Genomic DNA, 25,634 nt, shown 5'->3' with positions numbered 1-25,634 from the left:
CCTGCTCAAGCTACAGCTCCATGGCAAAACCAGAGTCTCGGCGCGTTTGACCGATGAGCAGGTTACAAGTTTCAAACGCCTCTTTCTCTGTTTTCAGAAACTACTCACACACAGGAAAATAAAAAATATTTAGGCTCCTCATTGATAAAATTATTTTGGAAAATAAACTGTAGGCTCCCATGGCACTTGGATTATTTTCAAGGTATTGCTAAAAGACCGGTTTTAAAAGCCTTTAAAATTAATGTAGTTAATGAATAATCAAAACAATTTTAATATGGATTTAAGGAATAATCCATAATGGATCGAGCAGGTCGGTGTCCTTCTGCTGTTGGTGCCCCAGAGCTGGACCCAGCCCTGCAGGGGGGTCTCCCAGAGCGGAGCAGAGGGGGAGACTCCCCCCCTCGCCCTGTGCCCACCCTGCTCTGGGTGCAGCCCAGCACACCGTTGCCTTTCTGGGCTGCCAGCGCACGTTGGTGGCTCACGGTCAGTTTTCTGCCCCCAACCCCCCCAAGCCCCTCTCCCTGGGGCTGCTCTCCATCCCCTCCTCGCCCAGCCTGGGTTAGTGCCTGGGATTGCCCCGACCCATGGGCAGGACCTTGCCCTTGGCCCTGTTGAACTCCATGGGGTTTGCCCGTCCCCCCTCTCAGCCTGCCCAGGCCCCTCTGGATGGATCCTTCCCTCCATCACACCACACAGCTCAGGGTCAGTGGGGAACTTGCTGAGGGCGCCTCGATCCCACTGCCCATGTCCCCAACAAAGATGTTAAACAGCACCAGTCTCAACCCCTGAGGACACCACTCGTCACTGCTCCCTACTGGGACGTGGAGCTGTTGGCTGCAACTCTTAAATATTGTCTTTTCAGGTTAGTTTCTCCCCAAAACCACATACTCAGGAATATACGTACGGTAATATGGAGCCAAATTTGCAACCCGACTTCTGCTGAACTTAAAAAAGATCATTAAAAGACCTAATTCTTCATTTCATTATGCATCACACTAACAGTTCAATAGATCTTTATGCCAGTGCAGTTTTGTTATTTATAACCACTTTCAGATGACTACAGTATGGATTTGAACTTACACAAACGAAGATAATAAAACTACCTTTTTTTCTTAAATAATCTAATCAAGCTAGTCTACTAATTTAAAATTAATGGGATGGAATGAAAATGTTGGACAGTTTCAAAATAAATTAAGTGCGGAACCAGGTTACATTTAATCAAGCTATCATGCAAATTAGCAGCTTCACTCAGTAAGTACTATTTAAAGAACTTCTTTGCTAGTGAAAATGGTTTTGGAACCATTACAGGAACTATCTACTTTTTGTTAAAGACAGATGAATGCTAAAGAGTACAGCTCCCCCTGCACCAGGTTCATAATTACGATACTGTAAAGCTTTGCTAGAAAAAGAAACTCCACATCAGTCTGCTGGGGGCAGGGGGTCAGCTATAGGATATATTTTCAGAAAATAACTCTTAATCTGCAATATTATACGCTGGTATAAAATAACCCAAGCAAACAAACAAACAAAAAAAAAAAAAGCAACAACAAAAAAAAAGGCAAATGCTGTCCTGCCCCCAACCAAATTTTAAAGAATTATACAAGCACATGATTCTCAGAGGAAGACAAACGCAGGAAATGTCCCTTTCTGCAGGAAATGACGTTGTACAGAGGAAAAGGCCCCCCCCCAGCATCACACCTCGCACCAGCAGCTCCCGAGGTCGGGCGCTCGACAAGAGTCGGCCTTGGCTCGCCCGCTCAAGCTGCACATCCCCGACACTGTTCCTTCCCAAGACTTATTGTCTTTTAATAACTACAACCAGCCCTACGAAGGCATCGCCTATTAAAAATGGCCAAAATTATACTTCAGTACTGGCAACGGCCCTTATTTGTTAATTGAGTGGAGCTCTTCATTATCAGCTGATTACGCTAACTGATGCACAAGATGCTGTAACTTCATGACAGGGTTGGCAACAACAATCAGTGTGCTGAACTCCTGTTGTTACTTCAGACGAAGATTACCGATTCCCATCCAGATGAAGCAAAAGAAAGAACGTTCTTGATTCTGCCACCACGCAGGTAGAAATGTATATCATTAAATAGCATACGTATGTAGTCAAATTAATATTCTTAAATAGAAAAAGGAAACCTTTATTCTGCTATGAATATATTTGTATTGCTCTTCTGCACTCCAACTTTTCACCAGCAGATGTGCTTTGGATATTGTAATTTATCTCCTTCTAACTTATGAATAATGTGTCAAGTCCTCTCCAAAGACAGCAAATATTCGCAGAGAAACTATATTCTAGGTAACAAACTTTGATCAACAGTAAATACCTCACACATTTGCTACTACGAAAAAGAATATTACTTTGTACTATTACATACAACGTATCGTCTTCCATCTAAGAATTCAAAAGGTTTGCAAAACATGCGAAGAAGCTGAGCTTATTCCACTTTCCTCCTGCCTCCCCAAAGAGTCAGAGGAATTTCAAACATCCTTGTGTTTAGCGAACACCTGAAGCTTTATGCCTGTTTTGTTTGGTGGTTGGTTTTGGTTTACGCACTTACAATTCTAAACACTGCATCCCAAAAATATTTTATCATGAGCTGTAATCGTAGAGAGATAGTGGATTCTCCTCATGCTTTATCGTAGCTATAAGCAGCAGGTCAACTGTCATCAAAAATACCCCACGGACAACGACTACCCGAGTATCTCCTCCGCTTAAACCTCGAGTCTCAGCTCCTGGATTGACTTGGCTCTTCTGTGAGTTACAACTTCCTCAAGTCCCAGAGATAAATGCACTGAACCATCCTTAACAGCATATTCCACTTTCCTACCCAAGCATTATTTTTATGAACTTTTCAAAACGATATTCCTTCTGAGCCTTCACTTGGTTAATCTTGTAAATAGAAAATGTATTTGGATGCATCTAAAATATTCAAAAGTATGCTTTTCAAGGCGGTCATTCCAGAAGCACCATGTTTGAATTAAAACATTAAATTAAAATCATGTTTGAATTAAAAATAAATTTTGTTAGATAAAATCTTCTCCGTCACCGTTCACTTTACCTAGTTAACACCAAAAGAAAGCAGGAATCAGCATAATCCATTGGAAATGTGACGTTTCAAGAGTTATTCGACTTAAGTCCCAAAGTTCAGGGTTATTACTATTTTCATAAACAGAATAAAGTGTTCCCTGGGCATGAAGAGCTTCACTGCAGTAAACATTAACGCTGAAGTAGATGGTAGGGAGGGAAAAGCGAACTACTGCTGGGGAGAGGCCATAGGTACAGGAAAAAGCAACATGCAGGTAGTAAAACTACTCTGGTACGCCTGTTACCTGTCTTTAGAAAGGCCAGGCGTCCCAGCGTATTAGTTATTTGTATTATCACTCAAGCCTTATTGGGATTTATCAAATAATGCATGTTAAATTGAAATATTTACACAAAAGTACTGCACTCAATGAGATGAATGTCACAGAAAGCGCTCCTTGCACCTCCAAAACTGAGATGCATTTTAAATCCATTACCCCTTGATACAATCAGTATGAAGGAATCACAAATCTGTTACGGGGACACACACACACGCCAAAAAAAAAAAAAATCACGGTCAGATTCTTGGATTTAATGTACGAAAGAGGGGGGAAGAAACAAAAACAAGGAAAAAAAATCCCCAAACGATTCTACAATTTGCAGGAAATGGTGGCAGCACCCTGAACGCATCTAAGGTCATAGGACGATCACCGCAGGCGGGGGCTGGACCCCTCCAGGCTGCACCGGCACCCCCCGGCTTTCATCACACCCCCCTGGGTGAGAGGCAGGTTTCATCATCCTCTGACAAGAGCCTGCAGCTCTCTCTATATAAAAAAATAAAAATCCAAGAACTGCCGTATGATAAAGACTCACGGATCTTCTCCACACCTGCGCCTCAAGTTTAATTTAAAATTTTGAACCGTTTTTCGTGTTTCAGAGCTACTCACATACAGGCTGAGGGGCACTCGCGATGCCTCGCTCCTCTTCCTCTGCCCCCGCTCCAGGGAGCATCGACCCCTCTGCCTCTTCTTGGGGATTAGAAGGAAAATTTCTCCTCGCTTTGCTTTGTGCTAATCCCCCCACCTCCCGCTATCACTGGAGCGCAAGAGGCAGCTCATGGCTCCCCAGAAAGTCCCGTGGGAGCCTCAGCCCAGTGCGTCCCCCCCGGCCTGGGGCAGCCCCGAGCTGCAGCCTGCTCCAAATGAACAGATTATCTGGATTTAATTTGCAGGCTGCGTTTTGTCTTTAGCACGTACACCTTCACACAACCACAAATGTAACATAAAGGTTTATGCAGGTAAAAAAATAGCCTCAAATTTAATGCAATTAATTAAACTAATTTTAAACTCATTTCCATCCATGCGCAAGACTACTGAAAAAAAAAATTAAAATAGTTGGGACAAAAGATATATTTCGTTCTCTCTTCCTCTGCTCTTTAATCACCTCCAAATGAAAACTCTACCACAATTTTCTAGTCCAGTGTTCCAGCCAGGGGGAAAATTGCTCGTTATAATTAGGCCACTTTCATAACATATTTACTCATCACCTGCTCTCTTTTGAATGTGACCAAAGCTTCACACTTGTGAATTAGTGACCTATTCCTTCACCGCTGGTCATTTGCCCCTCATCTCCCCGGATTTTCATCCTGCTATGCACCTCTTGACAGGTCAGGGACAGAAAAGCAAAGTTCACCAAGGATGGAGAACAAATCTATCAAAGAGTGTTTGCTTCTCCTGACCCTGGAACCCGTACACGTGGTTTCCCCAGGGGGCTTTGCTGGTGTGCGCTGGCAGGTGCGGGATGCTGCCCGGGGTCCGGGTGGAAGCCCCAGGACCCTCTCGCCCATGGTTGCCGCAGGTGATGGACCCGCAGAGGAGGAGGGAAGGACCACCCCAGCGCCCCGCCCCAGCAGGTCTGGGCTGCCCGCTCACCATAAACCCGGGATCTGCCACAGCAGCGGGGACTGACTCTTTCCACTCTACTTAATATATCTGGTGCGTTGATTATTTATTGGTCAATATTCTCTTCAGCTGTATGTGCCCTTCTTTTTATCTGCCAGGCAGAGAATCAAAGTTCTGGCAAAAGCAGAACCTGCAACCCAATCCTGTTGGTGGGGCGAGGAGCAGCTGGACCCCTGCTGTGAGTTGGAAGATGTTCTTTTGATCCCTTCCCTGAAGCGACACAAATTTCGTATCTTTTTTAAAAAGACTAAAAACATGGAGTCATCTCACACACATCAGTACTGCAGAAAGTAAACAGAGCTCTCCAGTGACAGAAAATATTTTAAACCATCTTTCTATGATTCTATATTCTCCCCTGTGAGGGGGGTGAGGCCCTGGCCCAGGCTGCCCAGAGCAGCTGTGGCTGCCCCCTCCCTGGCAGGGTTCAAGGCCAGGTTGGACGGGGCTTTGGGCAACCTGGGCTGGTGGGAGGTGGCCCTGCCCGGGGCAGGGGGTGGCACTGGGTGGGCTTTGAGGTCCTTTTCAACCCAAATCATGCTGTGAGTCTATAGGAACTGGGAGATGTTGCTTTACACAGAGGCCATGAAATATCTGAGTAACTTGGATTTAATTTTGATTGAGTCATTTTCCAAAACCAACTACAACGCTTGACCTGGCCCCAACTCGCTCACCCAGGAGAAGGGCTGCAGGTCCCTGCAGCAGCTGGACCCGGTGCTGCCGGGCATCTCCTGCCCGGAGCCACTCCAGCCCCTCACACCGTGTCCCTAGCAGTTCTTTAGCTGCGAGGTTAATGAATAAAACAAGAACAAACAGCCTCTCTCTATGAAAGACTGGGCAAGCGCTAAGTAAATGTCTTACCAGTAGATAATTTTTCAGTTTTTTTCTAATAAGCAGTGTGTGTTACCAAGATCCTGGAGGGTGATAGTCCTGTACAGGTTGGGACAAGATGCCTATTGTCCAATTTCTGGTTGAACTGTCAACTCCACAGTTTACTTCGTGTCCCCTCTTTCTGCAAAAACAGCCCCAAAGGACTCCCAGAGTTAACGGGGCATGGTGTGATTCAACACACCAACACCTGCTGAAGAATTTTTCAGGATTATTTGGACAGTGTACGCTATGTTTCTCAAGCTATTATGTAAATTTACGACCTAAAATGCCTTACCAAAAAAGAAAAAAAAAAAAATCCTGAAAAATTTAAGTAACTTTCACCATAAAGGTTGGGATTTTCTTTGTGGAGAGGAACGCACTGGTAATTTCTATAGCAGAGCTATGCACGTCAGCTGTCACAGGTTGCTATAGTAGGCTTAAAAGATTTTGAAGGTCACAGTGGCTTCCTACAACCACTGCCCACAGCACTTAAAAATCTATTTACACATCATCAAACAAAAACTGTGATATGCGAGACCCTTAATACCCGAAAGAAAACTTGAGACTAATCAGTCTTTTTTATTTTACTGTTTATATTAACATTTCAATGACATTTTTTTAAAAAATATTTTATTTTAGACGTACTTAATAACTGTCTTGAATAAGAATGGTAAGAGAATTACTCCGCCGAGGTGGGAATGTGATTAGAAGTGAGTTAGAAGTGGTCTGGTGAGTCCAGTCGTAAAAGGTGTGTGCCTGGAGCGCTGCAACACAATCCAACCTATCGAGACAACCTGAAGTAGCAGCTACTTCAGCTAAACGCTCCAACTCTTCTCTCTGTACAAGATTGAAACTACGTGATTTTGCCAGTTTACTGATTTCATTCCTACGACAAATTCAAAAAAATTATGACATAACACATCAAGATAAATGCATAGATACTTCTAGGGAGTTAACCTATAATTTTGTAAATATTGTAGCAGCACAGTAAATTTATAAGCCAAAACATTTGGCATTAAGATTATACAAATAAATGCTTTAACTACTGCATTATTATGTACTATTTCATTCTGTAAGCAACACAATACCTGCAAAAGACTGTGTTTTTAACTCCCACTGGTATGACATTTTTCATCACATCTATTAAAGTACATAAGCAAGCTAACTCAATACTTCATAAGCACAGATCCTAAAATAAGTGAATTTAATAATCTCAGTCCTTTCTGAGACCTTCATGTACAGCTGTGCTCATTTTTTAACTAATTTAGTTCATCTGATCCAAATCCCTCATTAAAAACTGCTGTATTATGACGGTTAGGAACAGAGTAACTGCAATAATTGCTTTTAGATCCGATACAGTTACCTATTTGAAACACGCTTTCAATAAGGCTGCGTTCATTTATCTTGCAGAAAAGACCTCAGCCTTTCGGATTTTGTGACACAGTCGACAAACACAGAAGACAGGGCTTTTATTTATCTGTTTATTTTTGCCAAGACATCCATTCCTCTCACCACCTTTGGAAACTTATTATTGCCTCAGCTTAGGATATCAAATTATTTGGGGATTTCACTGAGACTTGCATTCCTTCTCCTAAAGTCTTTAAGCATTCAAAGTCTGGGACAACTTCACCTGTAATTTATTTCAAAGTGCAGTGACACGGTTCAACCTCTTTGAGGACCATTTCCCAACTTCTGTTATAATTAAGCTAAAACCATTTTATCAATCTCGGTAGGGCGAATCTTCTTGTACTGCTTAACTTTACCTTCGTTTATATGCAAGAAATCAAAAAATCATTAGGAAAAGCATGGTTAGAGGGACGGACACAAAGGTGAGTCAACACAACTTCTAGAATTAAAAAAAAAAAAAAAAATCCAACAAATTCTTTGAAAGCTGTGATACTTAAATGTTTATTCTTGGTTAAACACCACGTTCACCCCTCAGCATCAAAGCACCGGTCCCACCACCACGCACAAGGTACCAAAAGGCTGTTCCAGCTCTCGCAGCGGGTGTTGAGGGGCAACACGTCGGGAGAAGCCAACACTTCCACGCGCGCTCTGCGGTCTGGACGGAGCAGAGCCCCGCTGGCTGCCGTCCCCCCACGGTGGATCTCCCAACAGCTCGGTGCATCACCCAACAGCTCGGTGCAACCGCTGACTTCTGCCATCCTCATTCCGTTCTGGCTTTCCTGGAACCGGCAGAAAGCCTATACAGAAAATTATCCATCCTTTCACCCTCCCTCCGGGGCGCAGGAGCTCTGCTGTTCTCTTTCGTGCTCCCACGGGTCATGGCATCGGGGCGTTATTCTCCTCCACTCCCCCGCTGGCAGGAAGAAGTTCTTGACCTTTATTCAGCCAATTTGGAGAAAATTAGCCCTTCCACACCTTGCTGAGTCTTCAGCCCATTAATTTGGACGTCACAGGCTGCTTCACCTGTACCTTTGTGAAGTCTCACCAGAGAACCCGTGAGCCCATTCCACGAGCCAGGTACCACTGGTGCGACAGGCACCGAGCCAGGGCACCGGCTGGGCGATGCATCCGGACACACGGTCTCTCAGAAGAGCCTCCGCGTTGGCGGGTCCAGGGGAGAAAAGCAGAAGCAGCAACTGCAGAAGCATTAACCATCTCAGTCCCTGGCTGGGAAGGGGCTGAGGCAAGCACCGTGGTTCCAAACTGCAGCATGCAGCCGTGACGACAACCCCCATTCGTTAGCGAGCCCAGGACTGCTCCTAGCACGGGCCTCGCTCCCTGCACACACACACACAGGCACCCCCCAGCCCTCACACCCACGACTGACCACGGGAGCTTCTGAGCAGTTTTTCTCTAACACATGATACAGAGAATCTGATCTGATGTTAAATTACATCGGCAATAACACACAGTTTATTTTGAACTCTGTCACAAACATAAAATGTGTTTATTCCAGGACCGCAACGTACCACTTACCAAAAGTACTGGCTGCAACGTTTAGCGTTTTCATTTTTCCATCATGCATTTACAGCTCTATTTTAAAATTAAGCAACACCACAATTTACTGAAAGCTAAGGTTATGTCTGGAGCTCCTGTGTCAAGTTGAATGTTTCTAGTGGGGAGCATCACAGTCACAAAGAACAGGCAAACATAACACGTTCAGTTACACTCTCCCCCATTAAACTTCTTTCTGATAATTATAAAGGAGTAAACTGGCGTTCCGGGATCAGGAAGCCAGCCTGTGGAAGCACCACCACGCCCGGGGGCGGGATCCCAGCCAGCTCCTCACACCCTGCTCCCACCAGCACTGCCTCACGAGCACACACGACACATTTTACACCAAGTTTCACCTTTGGCAGGAGTCCCTACCAGCTGATAATTCCCAGCCAGGACAGGCTTTCCAGGCCAGCAAGAGACCATCAAGAAACATGAGAAGACTCAGAGACCAGTCGCCCAGCTGAACGCCCTGGACCAGAGTCATTCAAGACTTCACGTGCCGTGGCTACGCCGCTGATGAACGTTTAGAGTCCGGGCTGATGTTTTGGGCACATGTACCAAAACGACCAGAGGAGGCGAGTGCCCGGGGCAACATTTGGTGCTGGGGCACGGCCCTGAATCTGCAAATGTGGGCGCTGGGCAGCCTCCAGAACGCTGCACCCTGCACCTGCCCAGCCCCCCATGGCTGGCACCCACCCACCCCGAGCAGGGCCCGAGAATTAAAAATGCTCTGCGCTGTTTTTGAAGGCTGTTGCTCTTCTTCTGGCTCCCTGAAGGGGCTGCCCCCAAGTTCAGACCAGCACCCGGGGACTGGCTGCTTTAGGGCAATTACCCCTTGGGTGGGCGCACCCTCCCTGAGAGTCTTCTGCTGCCACCAGCTCTCTCACTCTGAGAGAAGAGACTAAACCGTCCTGGATTAAAACGAACCAAAAATTGCAGAGAACAAGCACGTGCTGCTTGTCCTTGTACTCCTGATCCCAAGTGAATGAAGCGCCCCAGCGTCTTGTCTCTGCAAACTTCCACTGGCGTTATTAAAACCGAGAGCTAGTAAAATGGAAGCAAAACCTCCTCACAGATATTTCAGCACTTCAGCTGGTCGCTTATTAAAACCCACTAAAAAAAATATTGGAGTTTTCACACAAGGGTTGTACCGGACTACCTGCTCAGGCTTTAAATACACTTTGCTGTCCCAATGAACTTTATTCCTCCACATGCAAAGCCAGCTGGCACACGGAACATCTTTTTTTACAACAGGGTAGAAAGACAAGTGGAAGAGAAAGTTCCAGGCAACCAGCACGGCCAAGAAGAGAGGAGAAAGAAGGGGAAAAAAATGGTTTAGTATAAAATACCGCTTCATCTACTCCAGCAAATTTTTTTGTTGTTGTTCCCCAGCAGCACAAAACAATTTCTTCTGCAACACTTCCCTGTTTTCACATGGCATCTACCCTCACCATCACGCAGAGGCTGCTGGAGCAGGAGCGTCGTTTTCCCACAGCGGCTGTGCAGCCACAACCAAACCCGAAGGAAGAACCTTCCCCGAGCAGGCGCGCAAGGCACCGCTGAGGAGGCACGGCCAGGGCGCTGGGACAAGGAGAGTGCTCTATTTTAAATGTTCTTCTACAACTTTTATGTCTTCTACATAGAATGAACAGCTTTCACATAAAAAACCCACAGCACTAAGTCTATAAAAAAATGCATATGTGCGCCTATATATAATTTGAGTCAAAAATTCAACCAGTGTGCCGAAGAAACAGTAACGATTTTCCTGTATGTCGATAGCTACAAGGCAGATGGACGAGATACCCTTTTCCACCACCTATCAGAGATGTAATAACACAAATACACCAAATCACCATCTTCCTCGGGCCCTGCGCGTGCTCCTGGGCGGGCAGGGAGGGCCCGTGGGCAGAGCGGGGCAGGGCAGGTCCTTCCGTGATGCCCAGCCCAGCCTCCCCGAGGCGCTGGGGGCGGTTCGCTGCTGGGGCCGGGTGGGATGTAACCGCTGGTGCTTTTTGCATGGTCACAGACACCTGAACCACGCTAAATCAACCAGACCTTCCCTTGAAACCTCCCTTCTTCAATCACATTGCCTTGGTGAGAACTGTCCTCCGTGTCATTCTTGCTTAATTAATAAGTAAACTAAATCTGTAGCTGGTAGCAAAGCTACAGGGTGCCTCTAGCCCTGTGGTTTACAGATGTACCCCTCTCCAATTAGTAAGAAATGGGAGTGTGGTTTCAAAGCCTTGTTTTCTTCTTTAAGTCCTTACCTAGTCCTGCTTCCCACCAGTTCTATCGCTGACCCACCCGCCAGCCTCTCGGCTCTCTGCTGACGGCAGGACCCTGCCACCCATGTCGGCAGCTCTGGAGCTCCTCACCGGGCCCGTGCTCTAAAGAAACAGGTCTCCTCTGAACCTAACGGTGTCCAAAGCCAGCCCCAATGGTCGCAGAGTGCAACGCACCGAGCCTGTCAGTCAGCCCTTCCCGAGGAAATCAAGGGCAAAGGTCTGCGTTGTCGTCTTCGTACCCGGAATAAATTTAACAGGAGCATTCGCATCAAGCGAAAACCGGGTGGTCAGAAAGGGAGGACTTCAGTCTCCAGCGCTGCTTTACGATGGCGAATTATATTCAGTTTTAAAAAAAATTTTTAACATGAAGCTGGTGAAATATCAAAGGCGTACAACTGTACAGTAAATTATGCATGCCTATGTTTTGTAGAGGGAATAAGGCTCCTGCCTACTTTTGACAGACTTCCATTATGCAAATTTAGCAGGAATATCACAGATGCTACACTGGACAGTTATCATATTCCCGTACATTTACATAAGTCTAGAAAAGAATACAGCATCTACATATATAAAAACATATAGAATTTCCCTCATTTACATTGACATTTGCATGAGAAAAACTACTGGAGATTTCTGCGAGAAGTATTGTATGCTAATGAGATTTTTTCCAAGACAAAACTGTTACTGCTAACAGTTGGATACTCTCTTTGTTTTAATTATGCATGACTAATGATAGCTATTTGGCTGTCTGACCACCAGATTGTCTGCTGTTGCCAAGGGAAAATCTTTTAAAGTAGATTGACTGGTTTTTTTTGTTTTAAAACAGAGCATGTTCTACTTCATCATCTTTTTTTTTTTTTTTTTTAAGAGTTTTGCAGGTATAAAAATCAAAACTTGAGTTGAACTCATGAGCCATTCTCGTAAGTCACCACCAAACCTCCGCCAGGGCTGTAATAGGCTGCGCCTAACCAGGGCTACAGCTAAGCTATGGCAGACACCCACTGCGCCACGTGCTGCGGCGTATCGGGGCAGGACCACAGAAGGAGCCGGCAACCACGACTGGGACGGCTGAATACTTTATTGGGCCTGTTTTACATATCTGCCTACGTGCAAATGCAGGTGCACCAATGAATCCAGGCTGCTCTGGGATCTCTGGCAGCTGCAACGTTTGGAAAAAACCTGTGCATCCAGTCAGAGGAAGAAATAATTTTTCTGCCAAGTTGAAAAAGTACAAAGGAGATAAACTGATGGTTTCTGATACGGGGGCATAAAGGTGAGCGGGACTGGGGGCGCCTGTGCGGAACAGCAGAGCAACCTCAGCCAGCCCCCAGAGCCCGGGTCTGCTCGGGCCGTGCCCATGGGGCGCGATGGCACACCCGGTACCCGGCAGCCGTTCAGCCCCAAAGGTCACCGTGGCCTCACCACACGGTCCTTGCCCCAGAGTTGGCTCAGTGGGGATGGCTCGGCATGGCCACACCACACTAACCACCAATGGGAGGCAGAGGAGACACTGCCCCGACCATCACAAGCTCAAGTAAGCACCTTGAGTTAGCGTGAACCTTGCACTGATGTCTGGGTTGAGTTGGGGCAAACGGAAATTTTGCAGATTTGAAGAGTTCCTTCCTCCGCTTCCAAGCGGGACCTCTCTGTTCTCGCAAGTACATGGGTTTTGCACCGATCATCTCTGTCAAAGGAGAGCCAGGCCTGAAGGGGACTGAACCCGCTACCTCTCGCAACAGGCTGTGCCTTAGCAGAGGGGACTGAACAAACATTTCTCCCCGTGTTGCCCACGAGGAAGAGCATTCTCCTAGAGGGACAGAGGTTTGTCTTCCAGCCTTATCTTTGTGGCTCATTCGGACTCGCAGATGAAGCGGGGTGAAGGAGGTGTCAGCTCTGGTTCCAGCAGCCTGCGGATGGGTACGATCAATGACCTGATCGATCAGTGCAGCGTTACCTCATTGCAGGCGAGTCCACAGCCGCCGCTGCCACCTGCAAAACCTCACTGGCTTTATCCAGAGCTGTGGTCAGACAGATTAACCCATCCCCGCTTTCACTCAGCTGCTGGCCTGAACCCCTCTAGCTCAGAAAAAAAATCCTGTTTGTCCTCAGGCCGAGCTGCCCCTCACCCTGTGCTGGTGTATCCGAAGGGACGGCTGGAGCAGCAGGGAGGATGCTGGGCATCACCTATCTCTCTCTTCTCATTGCCTTAACACAAAGAGCGACAGCCCCGTTACGGAGAACTATATTTTAATATATATTAAAAGTGTAAGTACGTATTAAAATATTGTATAACGTGTGCAGAACCAGCAGCTGGCACGGGCTAAGGCCACACCAGGGAGAAGGAACAAGATGGGCAACACCTGCCAGTGTGTGAGCGCTCCCCGACCCTGCCTGGCCAAGCCAGGACTTGCCAGTCTGCGCCTGGGACCTGCCAGCCTTCGTCAGAGCAGCGCAAGCCATGCTGTACCCATCCACCTCTGCAAGTCTCGAAAAGAGCTGAAATGTCTCCAAATTGATTCCTTGAGCCGGCTGCAGCACGGATTTTAGTTTCCAAGCACAGCGTTGGGTCAGATTTCTGCCAGGAGAGACAGTGGTAAGCCAGTTCTGTGTGTCGCTGATTGGCCTGTGAAACGAGTCAGCCTGAACCCCCGAGACTTGTTTCCCTGGGATATCAGCTACAGTCAACTCTTATGCAAGATGACAAGAAGAAAGTAATTTAAGTCCCTGTTTTTTCCTCAGCAGAACAGCCCTTTGGAACAAATTCTGTTTTTCATTCCTTACTGATTCCTTGTTTTGTTAGTTCCTCTGCACAACATCTAAAACATTCACGATCGTTTAAAATGATAAATTATTTTCATTTACTCTGAATTTATTTATTATTACTGCACAGACAAGAGGCAAGCGCCATAATGTGCTTGTTTAATAATTGGCAGGGATGTGGAACGTGAAAGTCTTACCCAAACAACAACTTCATTTTATGGGGGAGTGTGCACATATGTCTACATGTACCACAGTCACATTTCAGAGAGATGGGAACAAAGCTTCCCATAGCCAAATAATTTATGATCCTGAATTGCACAAGAATACCAAAAGAGTATGGAAGTCAAGAAATGTGCCTTTTAAAATCATAAAGAAGAAAATTTTTGTGTTTATCACACCACACTCATCCCCCCCCTATAGACATGTCTGCATTTATATATGGGCGGACACAACGGTCTCCAGCGCTGGCATGTGGACGCCCATCAGGGGGACTGCAATGCTAAAATATAGAGAGTATCTTAGAATTTATATATGCTGTATACACTTGACATTCTCCTGCTAGTCATACTGCAAAACTTTCATTCCAAATGCCCAATTCTCAGTAATACAAACGACAACAGACGGAGAACATTTGGCAGATGTGCCATCGGCTTTCCACGACCACTGTTGCTCCCTTGGCAAAGGCTGTTGGCTATAAAGGGCAGCTCTTCTTGGAAGGGAAAGCAAAACTGGCAAGTAAGTCCCAATCCTCAAAAGTCACTAACCCCCCTCAGCAATTTAAAGATGAATTAGGCACCTACATCCCCCCGAGGACCTGAACCATTTCAGGGTCAAAGCCCGCTCGACCCTCAGCGCGACACAGGCGCTGGAGCCACGCAGGCCCCTCCAGCGGGTTCCACCGGAGCACTGCCTGTTCCTCAGGACCATTGATCTGGGAATCCATGAGACTTCATAGCTCAAGAAGTGCTGGCAAGGAGCCCCCACAAAATAAAATCCATGATGATGGCCAAAACACTGTAGTTTCACTCTTGAGTGCCAGGAGTCAGGAGAAGCAGAAGCAGGAACTGGAAACGGTCCCGGGAAGGTTTCGCTTGGCCGGGACTCCCCGTGCCCGCGGTGAGGCTCTGATGTGCTTTACTGGGAAAGGGGATGTCCGGTCTGAAAGCCAGCGTGTTCTGAACGCCAGAGAAGCAGATGTGGGTTTGGCTGCTGCCGCCGCCAAACATTCCTGCCCAAACAGAGTTCATCCCCATGTCCGACCCTGATCTGAGACCCTGCGTGGGGTACCCCTAAAGGGGCCTCGTTTAGAAAAATAATGTCAGGTGGACACCCCTCTCCTGAACCACCAGTGTTCCTCAGAGGAGCGCCACGGTGGAGAGCTGGGAGCATCCCACCTTCCAACGCGAGCAAAGATGGCGACACGCGCCTGGGAAAGTCTTTCCCAACAGAGGGCGAGAACCGAGAGCTCTGCAAGGCCCGCGGGAGCCACGGCGGAGCACTGAGCCCCCGCGCTGTGGAAGGAACAGCATCTCCCTGGCACGCTGCCTCCGGCCACCCCGGGGGGCGCGGTCCGAAGGCCGGGACGCTCCCTGGGGCACGCTCGGTGCTTGGGGACACCGAGGGAGACGGGGCACACCAGGAGCGGCTCTTCCCCTTCCCCACGGGGCAACTTCTTCCACCAGAGGAAAATCTTACGGAGAAGAAGTTGAGTAACTCTAAAAGCAGCCGCCGCAAGAGATGGATGGTGTTTCAGGTCAGCTCCCGGCCATGTCCCCAAACCCTTTGCTCCCAGTAAAACCACAGCAGTACAGCAACCCCCCAGGCTGTGCTCATCCGCAGCTGCCGAGCGCAGCCCGTCCTGCCGTACCTGTTGGTTCACGTAACGAGTTTGACAACTACCTCAAGTCTCCGAGGCAGGGAGAGCATGACCGCACACGACAGAGACCTGAAACTCTCCGAGGTGGAAAGAGAAGCAGCCAGGCTACATGCAAAGATTTTCAAATTTAGAAAACAAACAAACAAACAAAAAACCCCGACTATCCCGACCTATGACCAAAAAAAAAAGAGATCTTCTCCTACAATCACCCTTCTCAGATGACTGTTGGCTGCCCTAAACCTCAGATAAAATTCACATGGGATGGCCAGAAGAGACAACTGTGGCCAAAACCACACGGATGAAGTTCCTGGCACCAAGTTCCTGGTACAAAGGCTGGCCTAGAACTGGTCCTCAGTTTTCCCAGCCAGGTTTGACAGGCACCGCCGCCCGCTCCGGGATCACAACCGGAGCCATTTCTCTGCTTTACGGCTTCCACCGCTCCTGCTTGTCACTGGCAGCCTCTGGGAACCCGGATACAGAGGATCCCAGCTAGAGGTTACTCTTTGCAGTGAAAAATTCACCTTATTTCATATATAACAGAGCATCTATTTCATGAATTACTCTAAATGGTAAAAAAATCTTTTGCTTTTTTAAAAAAAAATGTGTCAACTTTTGAAACTTATTGTGATTACACAACATAAGAGCACCATCAGGTAAACGAGCTTTTATTATCTGTGAGCTTTAAGGAAAATAATATGCAGGATAAGAAACTTTGCTTGCTAGAGAAAGCCACGAGGGAAAAGAAAGGGGTTGCCCATACCTGCCCCCAGCAGATCGCTCTGCATTTGTCACCTCTCTTAAAACACTCCTGTCCCAAAATCGCCACTTTTGCCATGTTACAGAAATGCTGGAAACATACGGTGATCCCTCACCTTATGGGAGGTCTTGAAAAGGGTCACTAGAGAAATCCAGTTCTGAAAACACGGGCTGTTTCCTGTATTTCTAGCAGTTTACAACATAGCAATTTATTCTTTTAATCATGTAACGTTTTTATAACTTGCTCTCTCCTTCCTCGTGTGTTCTCATTAAATCTTCACTGGTTGCTCAGGAAGAGTATAGAAAAGATGCAGGACAGAATTCTACTTCTGAAAATAAAAGTGGCTTCCCAAAATTACGCTGCCATACAAAACAACTGCATTACTGATATAATTTCCTTCAATAAATAGCAACACGAATAGTGTTGGGACTGCATGGATTAATCACTGATTGAAAACAAGCAGAAGGAAACAGGTTTTAATTATTGGGACTACAGAAATAACTCATCATCAGAAAGAGCACCTTGGCTAATGAGAGATTTTCTTTAAAAAAAAATAAAAATAATAATTGCTAAGATGTTCTGCACTGTTCCTCGTGCCAGCGTTGGGGACCGCTGCCTGGGGAGGCCGCGGGAAGCCCACGAGCATCCCGGCAGGGCCCAGGCCCCGGGGGGGGCAGGATGGGGAACGCACACACCCCACAGGGTGACAGGGGCCCGGCCCAGCAGCCGGGCAGGCGTGGAGCGACGCTCACGGCTTTGCTCCTCCGGCATGAGAAAAACGCTGCATGTGCCTGATGCTAAATCGATTAATTACGCTGTCATAGGAATTAACTATTTCAAAATGAGGGAGCTGTATTACTTATTTTACCTAGTGTTGACACTTAGAGGCTTTTACTGGAAAACCTCAGCGGTTTTAGGAGGCTTTATTCCTCATCTTTACTAAAGACAATGAAAATCTAATGTGAGAAACGAGGCTGGAACTTGGCTCGCTCAGTCTCCTGCCTTATTCACCAAAATGTGCACTTCCTCCCCTAAAATTTTAGCTCAAAACGAGACTCACAAGGAAAAGTTTATCCTCAGTTTGACGTGAGTAACCCCGTTTATTCTCACTCCTCGCAGACCTCCGAACGCGGGTCGATAGATGATTAAACTGCTTGGCCGAGTGAAAACTCCGAGAAACGTCGGCGGGGGGTTGCACCCAGCGAGCGCTGCCCCAGGGGCGAGGGGACGCCTCCACCCCAACACCCGTCCCATAAATCACCCTGAGCCTCTCGCAGCCTGGAAAACGCTGACTCAAGGCCACGGGAATTACGCCCGTATCCCAGCATTAATTATTAAAAGAAGGAACGCTAGTTGCTTTAGGCGCGGTGCTGCCTCTGTAACCAAGGAGGCAACTTCTGAAGGCCTCGCTGCTGGAGAAGAGATAAAAATTGGAGAAGCCTGGTGCGGGGAGGCGGATCAACACGTGCCAGCAGAAGGGAGCTGATGGCCATCTTGCCGAAGAGGCTGGCAACTACAGCACACAGACAACTTTGGGTGCTGCAGCGTACAGTAACTGAGAGGAGCTGGATTCAGACAGCTACAGAGCTGGGAGGGGAAAAAAATAACTCCTTTTCTAATGCCCAAATTGCTTTATCCAGCTCACTGGAATTTGTATTTAGATAAATAGCCGGCTTCCAGTACTTAGGATGCTGATAGCAATTATTCTAATGCATACTGAACTATCTTTACGTTACAAATACCCAGTGAGGGAAAAGATTCAGCGACGATGTGCTGGCGAGAGACTCAAGATAAACAGGTCTACCCGTCCTCTGCACACTCTTCTGAAAGTGTTTTCTCTCAGAGCGATCCTACATTCCCCCCTTCCAGTTGCAGCATCAGCTGAAAACAAAATAAACTCCGATTTGACAGAGAAGCCTACAAAAGGCATCTGAAATGAAAGAAGTTAATCATAGAGCAGGAAGAATGAAAACCACAGATGTAACGCACGTTCTTCCACCGCTTAATTGCTTTGTTCCAGAGTTCAGTAGCGATGTTAATGTCTGCTTTAGCAGCATCTCTTTACCGAACAGACACTCGCCCTCCCTCGTGAGACAAAAGTAATGTTTTAATCTTAAAGCTCTAATTTCATTTATGTAACCTATCCAGCTGCACAGACACGGAGTTTCACACACAGTCTTAGGCCTCCGAGACTAAATGGATTCCAGCTGAACCCCAGCAGGAGGTAACCTTTGGGGTGAGTCCGGTTTTTAATAAGGTCCTGCTAAACATAGATTTATGTCCTAATAACGTTCAGTACTGGCTGAGTATCTGTCTTAACTGCCTGCAAACTCACCGAATTACCTTCCCTGCAACCTTTAAGTCTGGAACGGTACGAATAAAATAGACTTTTTTTAAAGAAAAAAATCCCTTTGGTTCTCCAGTTCTGCAGACAGAAGGCACGAGGGCTTTAGGACACGCCAAAATAGAGAGTATAATCGAGGTATACATAAAAAATACTTGTCAGCTGCCCTACATAGACATCTACTGTATTTTCTGTAGCTATTACACCAGAAGCAGGCTGACTTGCTATAAAACGATTCCAAATTCCTCCTGAAAAATACCTCATGCAGCATTTCACAGCAGATTGTGGGATCATCAAAAATGCAGACGGCTAAAATACTTTGTAATCTGGAGACCTGAGCCAGTGACACCCCAACAAAACATAATACGGGCGGATACTTCATCGCTTCAAAGTACTGCCGGTTAAATCGGGGATTTATCACAAGGAAGGAGGTTCAGCCCACTGCAATCATAGTCCAGATGATGAGAAAACGTGTTTTTCTTGAAGTGTGGCAAGATCGTGGCAAAAGTACAATTGCATGAATAAAAAGTTAGAATCGGGGAGGGAGGGGGGGAATAATCAAATCAAGACGGAAGATTAATGAACTCAAATCAGGAAGGATTCAAGTAGATTAAGGATGGTGCGGGAGTGCTGGTAAACAAATTTTGCTCCAGTCAACCGGACAGAAGAGGAGATAACGGTAAACACGGGGAGCACAAGGAGCGTTTGGTGACAGAGCTACGGGCAGCATCTGATCGCCTAACGGCTCGTTTCCCACGCCGGGCGATGCGAAAACATAAATAAAACCATAAAAGAAAAGAAAATAAATAACTTGTGGCAGGGTGTAGTCCTCAGCGCCACGTTCCAGCCCTGCGATGCCGGGACTGCAGAGCCCCCCTCCCTCTAAAACCCCCCTCCCAAAAAAAAAAAAAAAAAAAAAAATATATATATATAAATAAAAAACAACACAAAACTGACTCGGGAAAGCCCAAACTGCACCATTTCGCCCCGCAACCGATTTCCAAACTTCTCACGGTGCGCTGTCCTTTCCTACAACAGACTGAAAACCGGCAGCCCCTGTACCCCCCCCCCCGCCCCGTCCCCCCACCCTCGGGGAAGTGGCCACCGGGTGCTGTCGGGGGGCAAGTTCTTTGCAGCACCGGGGGCATCGCGCCGCCGTCGCGACCCCGAGAGAGATCGGGGGCTCCGCGGAGCCCCCGATCTCTCTCGGGGTCGCGACGGCGGTGGGGGGGTCCCTCTCCATGCACCCCAATCCCCCCCCCTCCCCGCCAAGTCCCGCTCGCCCCATCGCGGCCGCGCTCGCCTCCTACCTAAGGACCGCCGTGTCCCCCTTCCTGACCACCAAATTGTCCACGGCCGCCCCGGGGTAGTCTCCACCCGGAGCGGCTAGTCGCCCGGGGGCTAGGAGCCAGCAGAGGCCGAGGAACACGATGGCCGGCCACTGGTGGGAGCCCCCGGCGCTCCGCACCAGCGGCACCATCTCCGCGTTTCCCCCGAGCCCCGGTAACGGCGGCCAAGAGGTGGCTCCCGGTAACGGTCACCCTTGACGGGGACCGGCGGTGGGTGGGTTTCAGCGGAGCGCGGATGCTCCCGGGCGGCTTCCGCAGCATCTAGCGCGGAGGGCAGCGCGCCCGCTCTGCGCGCCGCGGCAGCGGCGGCGGGCGGTCCCCGCTGCCAGCCCGTTGCCACGCAGCCGTCGCCCTGGCAACCGGCCCGGCGGCGGAGGGATGCGCGCCTCCCTCCCCGCCATCCATCCATCCATCCCCCACTCCCCCCCATCCCATCCCGCCCTTCGGCATCCCGGGCTTGCAGGACCCCCCCCCCTCCCCAATCCTCAACCCCCGGGTGCTTTGGCAGCGTGCTGGGGTGCCACAGCTCCTCCAAGAATTCCTCTTTGGGATTGCTCTCTCCCCTCCTTCGGGCTTTAAAAAAAAAAAAAAAAAAAAAAAAAAATCAAAATTTGGGAATGGAAATTTAATTGAAAAAAAAATAAATTCAGGAATAAAAATTTACACACACACACACACACACACACACAGCCTTTTCACCAAAAGCCAAATACAGCTTTAAGGGCTGGAACTCGCCCCAAGAGCTTCCTCCTCCCGCAGGAGCTGCTACACTTTCCAAAGAAACGATCCAGTCCTTTCTGGAACAGCGTCGGCCACTCCGATATTTGGGGAGTTCCATTTCCTAAAATTCTACCAGAATTCTACCTTCTCAGCCCTAGCAGGAAAAAAAGAGAAAAAAAAAAAAAAAAAAAAAACAACCACAAAACCAAAACAAACCCAAACCACTGGCAGATTATCTCACTGTAGACACACGGAAATTAGCCCTTTTTTTTTTTTTTTTCCTCCTCCTGTGGACTTCTCCACCGTGTTACACGCACACTCAGAGCGCTGACAGCCTCTGACAGCCACCGCTGAGCGAGGAATTCTCTTCACCCAACGGCCCGCGTCCCGGCCCAAGGTCCCATCGCGGGCCGCGGGGTCAGCGTGGGGGTTCACCCCTCTCCCGCTGCTCCCGGAGGGGTTGCATAAGCGATGCACGGTTGTGTAACGGGAACTGCGCGGCTGCTACGACATCAAGGGCAGTTTAGAAACGCTCTCACACTAATTCATGCACATCTGGCCCCGACAATGTTGTCATTGTTCCCTCACGGCGGCTCTGCCACCCCACGCTGCCAGCCCCGGGGACCACGTGCCTCGGTTTTCCCGCGGTACTTTCACCAGCTGCCAGAGGGTGAATTTTTCTGGCGCACCATTTTTTTCTACTCGCAATTTGCATCGGAAGGATTTGAGAGTAGAACGTTCCAAGTAAAAAAAAAAAAAAATAAAATAAATCTGTAATAATCACGATACTTCTGATGCTTGCTCTTTTAACAAACCTCTATTCCTCCTCCTGTAAGCTTCACCCTCCTTCACTGCACCCCGTCGCGTGAGGCCTTTCCAGCTGCCAAAAGAGATTCTAGTGTGCACAAAAGGGAATTCTTCCCCTACTTCTGCGGCACACGAGACTAGAAAGTTTCCTTGATAAGGTGGGGGGGAGGGGGGAAGAGAGAGAAATTGTCTTACAAATCTTGGATGTGGAAGAGTCGCCCAGGTTCTCTCTGTAACACAGCGATGCCTCATTAACGTTAGGCACGACCCCACGGCGAGACAATTCTCCCTGCTGGCACCCACAGAACCGCCGCAGCACGCGATACCCATCACCACCCACCCACCAGGACCACAGCAGCAGGAACTTCCTGCGAGCAGAAGCTGAACGTCTAAGCACCAAAAATATGATTGGGAATATTTCTGAGGCAGCGCCACTCGTTCCGAAAGGGGCTCCCCGACTGGAGGGGCCCCACCCCCAAAGCCTCAGCTGCTTTCACCAACAGGGAGCTGTTAAGAGCAGGCGGAGCCGCCCCCCATCTCGCACTGTCACCATCCCACGTTCAAAGACACGCAATAATCTCCCGCAGGACCTTTCCACACGTGTAGGCTTCTTGCAGTTAGCAACCCCCAAACTTCACATGCCCGACACCCCTAAGCATCCTCTCTGCGTAGCTCTCGGGTATCGTTTTTACCATCACACGTCGAGTTCCGTTGTCAGCAGTGTCGAAGCAGTTCTCCAAACACTGCGTCCTCCGTGTGTTGCCATTGGAACCTCGGTAACCCGGAGGTTTTGGTCTTAATTCCTGCTCTGATCTCGCACCTGTGGCACTGTCTCACGTCCAAGAGCCATTTTCTGGCTTCTGCATAACAACATAGAACCAGGGTACAGCTGGGGCTGGGAGGGACGCCCAGAGGCCACCGTGTCCAACCCGCTGCTCAGACAGAGCCACCTAGAGCTGGTTGCCCAGGACCACGTCCAGTCGGCTTTTGAACATCTCCAGAGATGGAGACTCCACCACCTCTCCGACGCACGGGGTTGCTGGGTACACAGGTGGTTTATCTGCAGCCAAACACAACCCGGCTCCAGGCTGGATCCCGGGATGGCGTCTTCCCCACTCGCCTGCTCAGGTGTGTTGGACTTTTCTTCTGTGGCTCTTAATGTATCCAACTGCTCTTCCAGCCGCTGCCGCGGCACGCTGCCGTCAAGGCTCACGCTGTCTATAACGCTGGAAAAGGGAGCAGTACTGCAGTGATCCTTTAGCCAGACCCCCGTAGAAAATGCCGCCTGTCACCCAGCCTCGGGTGGCTTTGCCATCACCATTGTTGCTCAGGAGCGGATGCCCTGCTTCTCAGATACTGTCATCAAAAGCTTTGCCTCCTTTTCAGAGCAGCGGCACTCTAAGCTGAGATCCGGCATTTAGGCCTCCAAATGCTCTTCCAGTCACGTGTGTAAGGGAACCTGGGCCCGGAAAATCAACCAGCTCAACCTGAGCACAAAAGGCTGCACCGCGGCATCACCATGCCCTCGTCACAACAGCCAGACAGGAGAGAAAAGCACGGAGAGGTGTTCACTGAGAAGGTTTTGAACACAAGACGTGGATGACAAACACACCATCGCTGGTCCTACTTCAACGGGTCCTGAAGACCTTCCCACATCGCTTCTCCCCACAATTCTTCCTTCCCAGGATGCATTCCGTTAGATGCCCTTCTGTCTGCGCACAGCCTCCATTTCACTGCTCTGTGAAGAGCATCTCAAGGGCTTCATCTGCCTTTTTATTCCTTTGCCAAAACAACTGATAATTGCCTTTACCTTCCCCCTGGCAACAGCAGACCGGCTTAGCCAAACTAATAAGCAGTGCAATCCTTCCTCTCTGCTGCAAAAATGGACCCTTCTGCTACTTCCCAAATCAGTCCACGCTTCACTATTTCTCACGTTAAATTTTGTGGGTAGGGGAAGTTAAAAAAACCCCGACAAACCAACCAAAAAACCCACCTGTTTCTCAAGGCTTTCTGCTCTTCCTTTTATCTCAACCATGCTATGTACCCAAACGAGATAATGACATTCTTCTAGTAACAAAAAAAAAAGAGTTCAGATCCATCAGATCAGTCTCTCGTCTTGCAGACTTGCAGTCTAGAGTGAAACGCATTTCCTCCTGTAACAGACATGCAAAAGTAGTCCTGTTACAGCTGGTCAGACAACATTTGCCAGATCAATTAATTTTCCGGGCAAAACCTTAATGAATGTGTGATTTTCATGTCTCTTTATTAGACTTTGGGGGAAATGCCTTTCCAAGCTACAATGTGATTTTCGCAAACATGTTGATATCAAGAGGAGGAAGACAGCACCACATGGGAATCAGTTTCTCACGTGAAAAACTTCACACAGCTGTCTCCTGTAAGAAGCTCTTCGGATGTTCTGGTACATTAAGTGCTCAGATCATCCAGAGGGAGAAGTGATATAATAGTTGAGATCTAATTTTAGGGAGAGGTCTGTAACCTTTAATGGGTCACGTGATGTTGTTTTTACTTGACCTTAACAAACAATCAAATAATTCGCTCCTCTTTGAATAAGGACAAAAGGCACTTCCACAGCAACATTCTATTAATTTTGCAAAATATTGTATAAATCTCAATTGACAATAGCCAAGATGAAGCTTTTTATTTTGTTTTATTCGTTTTTAGATTCATATCCCTGGCGTTCATGCAATTTGTAGATCAATGGAAAAAAAGAGCAGGTCAGGAGTCAATAGCAGTTATGCCAATCAGTGTTGCTCTAGAGACTGAATTCTTTCATCTGAATCTTCCCCACCTCCTCCCAAGTCTATGAAGCTTACAGAGGAAAAAAAAAAAAAAAAAAACACAACCAAAAACGCACACACAGAAAAAGGAAAAAGGTCTCACACTAGATGTGTACACACATAGAAAAATTATTTCTGCAGAGGGAAGACAGAAATCTTACACCTTAGCTACCTTACTATCCATTACATTTGGGTGTTTAACATCTTGGTTTCATCTGGAAGAGCTACCACCTCCAACACAGCAGCGGTAAGACCATATGATATTTCTTGCAATCCAACTGCATGTTTTTATTTAGAGCCATTTAGAAAAGCTAAATTTATTTGTTGTTTGCAAGTATTCGTTTAACAGTTTGCACAAATATTCAAGACGGATTCACAGACTTCACATTTGGCTTTTTGCTTCGTTTTCCTCCGCGTGTTTGACTCTCCTGTAGCTGCTCCTTCATGCCAGCGACAGAAGAGGGGAGTTCGATGACTGGAATAAACTCCAAGAGAATCGGTACTTCTGAACGGCCCCACAGAGCCAGCAATGAGCACGGGAAGAGCAACAGGCAACGCCCCAGAGCACCCGTGGGTGCCACACGCCGCGGCACCTTCCCTGTCCCGCCTGGATCCGGGTGCAGGACGTCGGTGGAATAACCTGCTCAGGGAAACCCCTCGCACCGACACGGCGGTTGGTCATTGCGTTGGATGTCTTCCAGTGAATTTTTCCGTTTTAGTGACGTTCTTGTTAATTTCCGATCGTGTGGAGTTCCCGTTAGTTCCATTTTTCTGGGTATTTCGGATGGTGGTTACCGACTGCTAAATACCCCTCGTTAGAGCTGCTCAAGGAATTGGTTCTATTTCTGCACGTTTTAAGGTTGGCTGCCAATGTCCACGTCATATTTCGAGTTCCCAACAACATCCCTGGCAGCAGCATTTTCAAGGTACGTCTTGTCTCCCCAGACAATCACGCTGCCGTGACGGAAGGCATTCTGTCCTGTAATTTTGTTAATAGCTCTAATCAAAATCTTTTTACAGAGCCCTGTGGGAATCAAATGGGCAATTTCCATATATACATTTGTTTGCTTTTGAGACACATAATTCTGAAAGTCTTCAGGTATTCCCATCTC

The 25,634-nt window shown here is 47.9% G+C and overlaps 1 protein-coding gene across 2 annotated transcripts in view; it reads right to left on the bottom strand.

The window, feature by feature from the left end:
* NEGR1 (neuronal growth regulator 1) overlaps nucleotides 1-20,542 on the bottom strand; it is a 288,761-nt gene extending 268,219 nt beyond the window's left edge. Inside the window, exon 1 of one of the 2 annotated variants that reach the window (XM_074905980.1) lies at nucleotides 20,159-20,542. In XM_074905980.1, the coding sequence (XP_074762081.1) occupies nucleotides 20,159-20,328 (170 nt within the window). In that variant the 5' untranslated portion in view covers nucleotides 20,329-20,542. The remainder of the gene's footprint in view (nucleotides 1-20,158) is intronic. The other variant, XM_074905981.1, reaches the window with a different exon arrangement.
* Nucleotides 20,543-25,634: the final 5,092 nt, after the last annotated feature.

This window comes from Athene noctua, chromosome 5 (assembly GCF_965140245.1).
Source record: "Athene noctua chromosome 5, bAthNoc1.hap1.1, whole genome shotgun sequence".
Classification (NCBI taxonomy): domain Eukaryota; kingdom Metazoa; phylum Chordata; class Aves; order Strigiformes; family Strigidae; genus Athene; species Athene noctua.
Note: the sequence above shows the minus strand (reverse complement) of the source record. Positions and strands in the feature narration are given on the sequence as shown.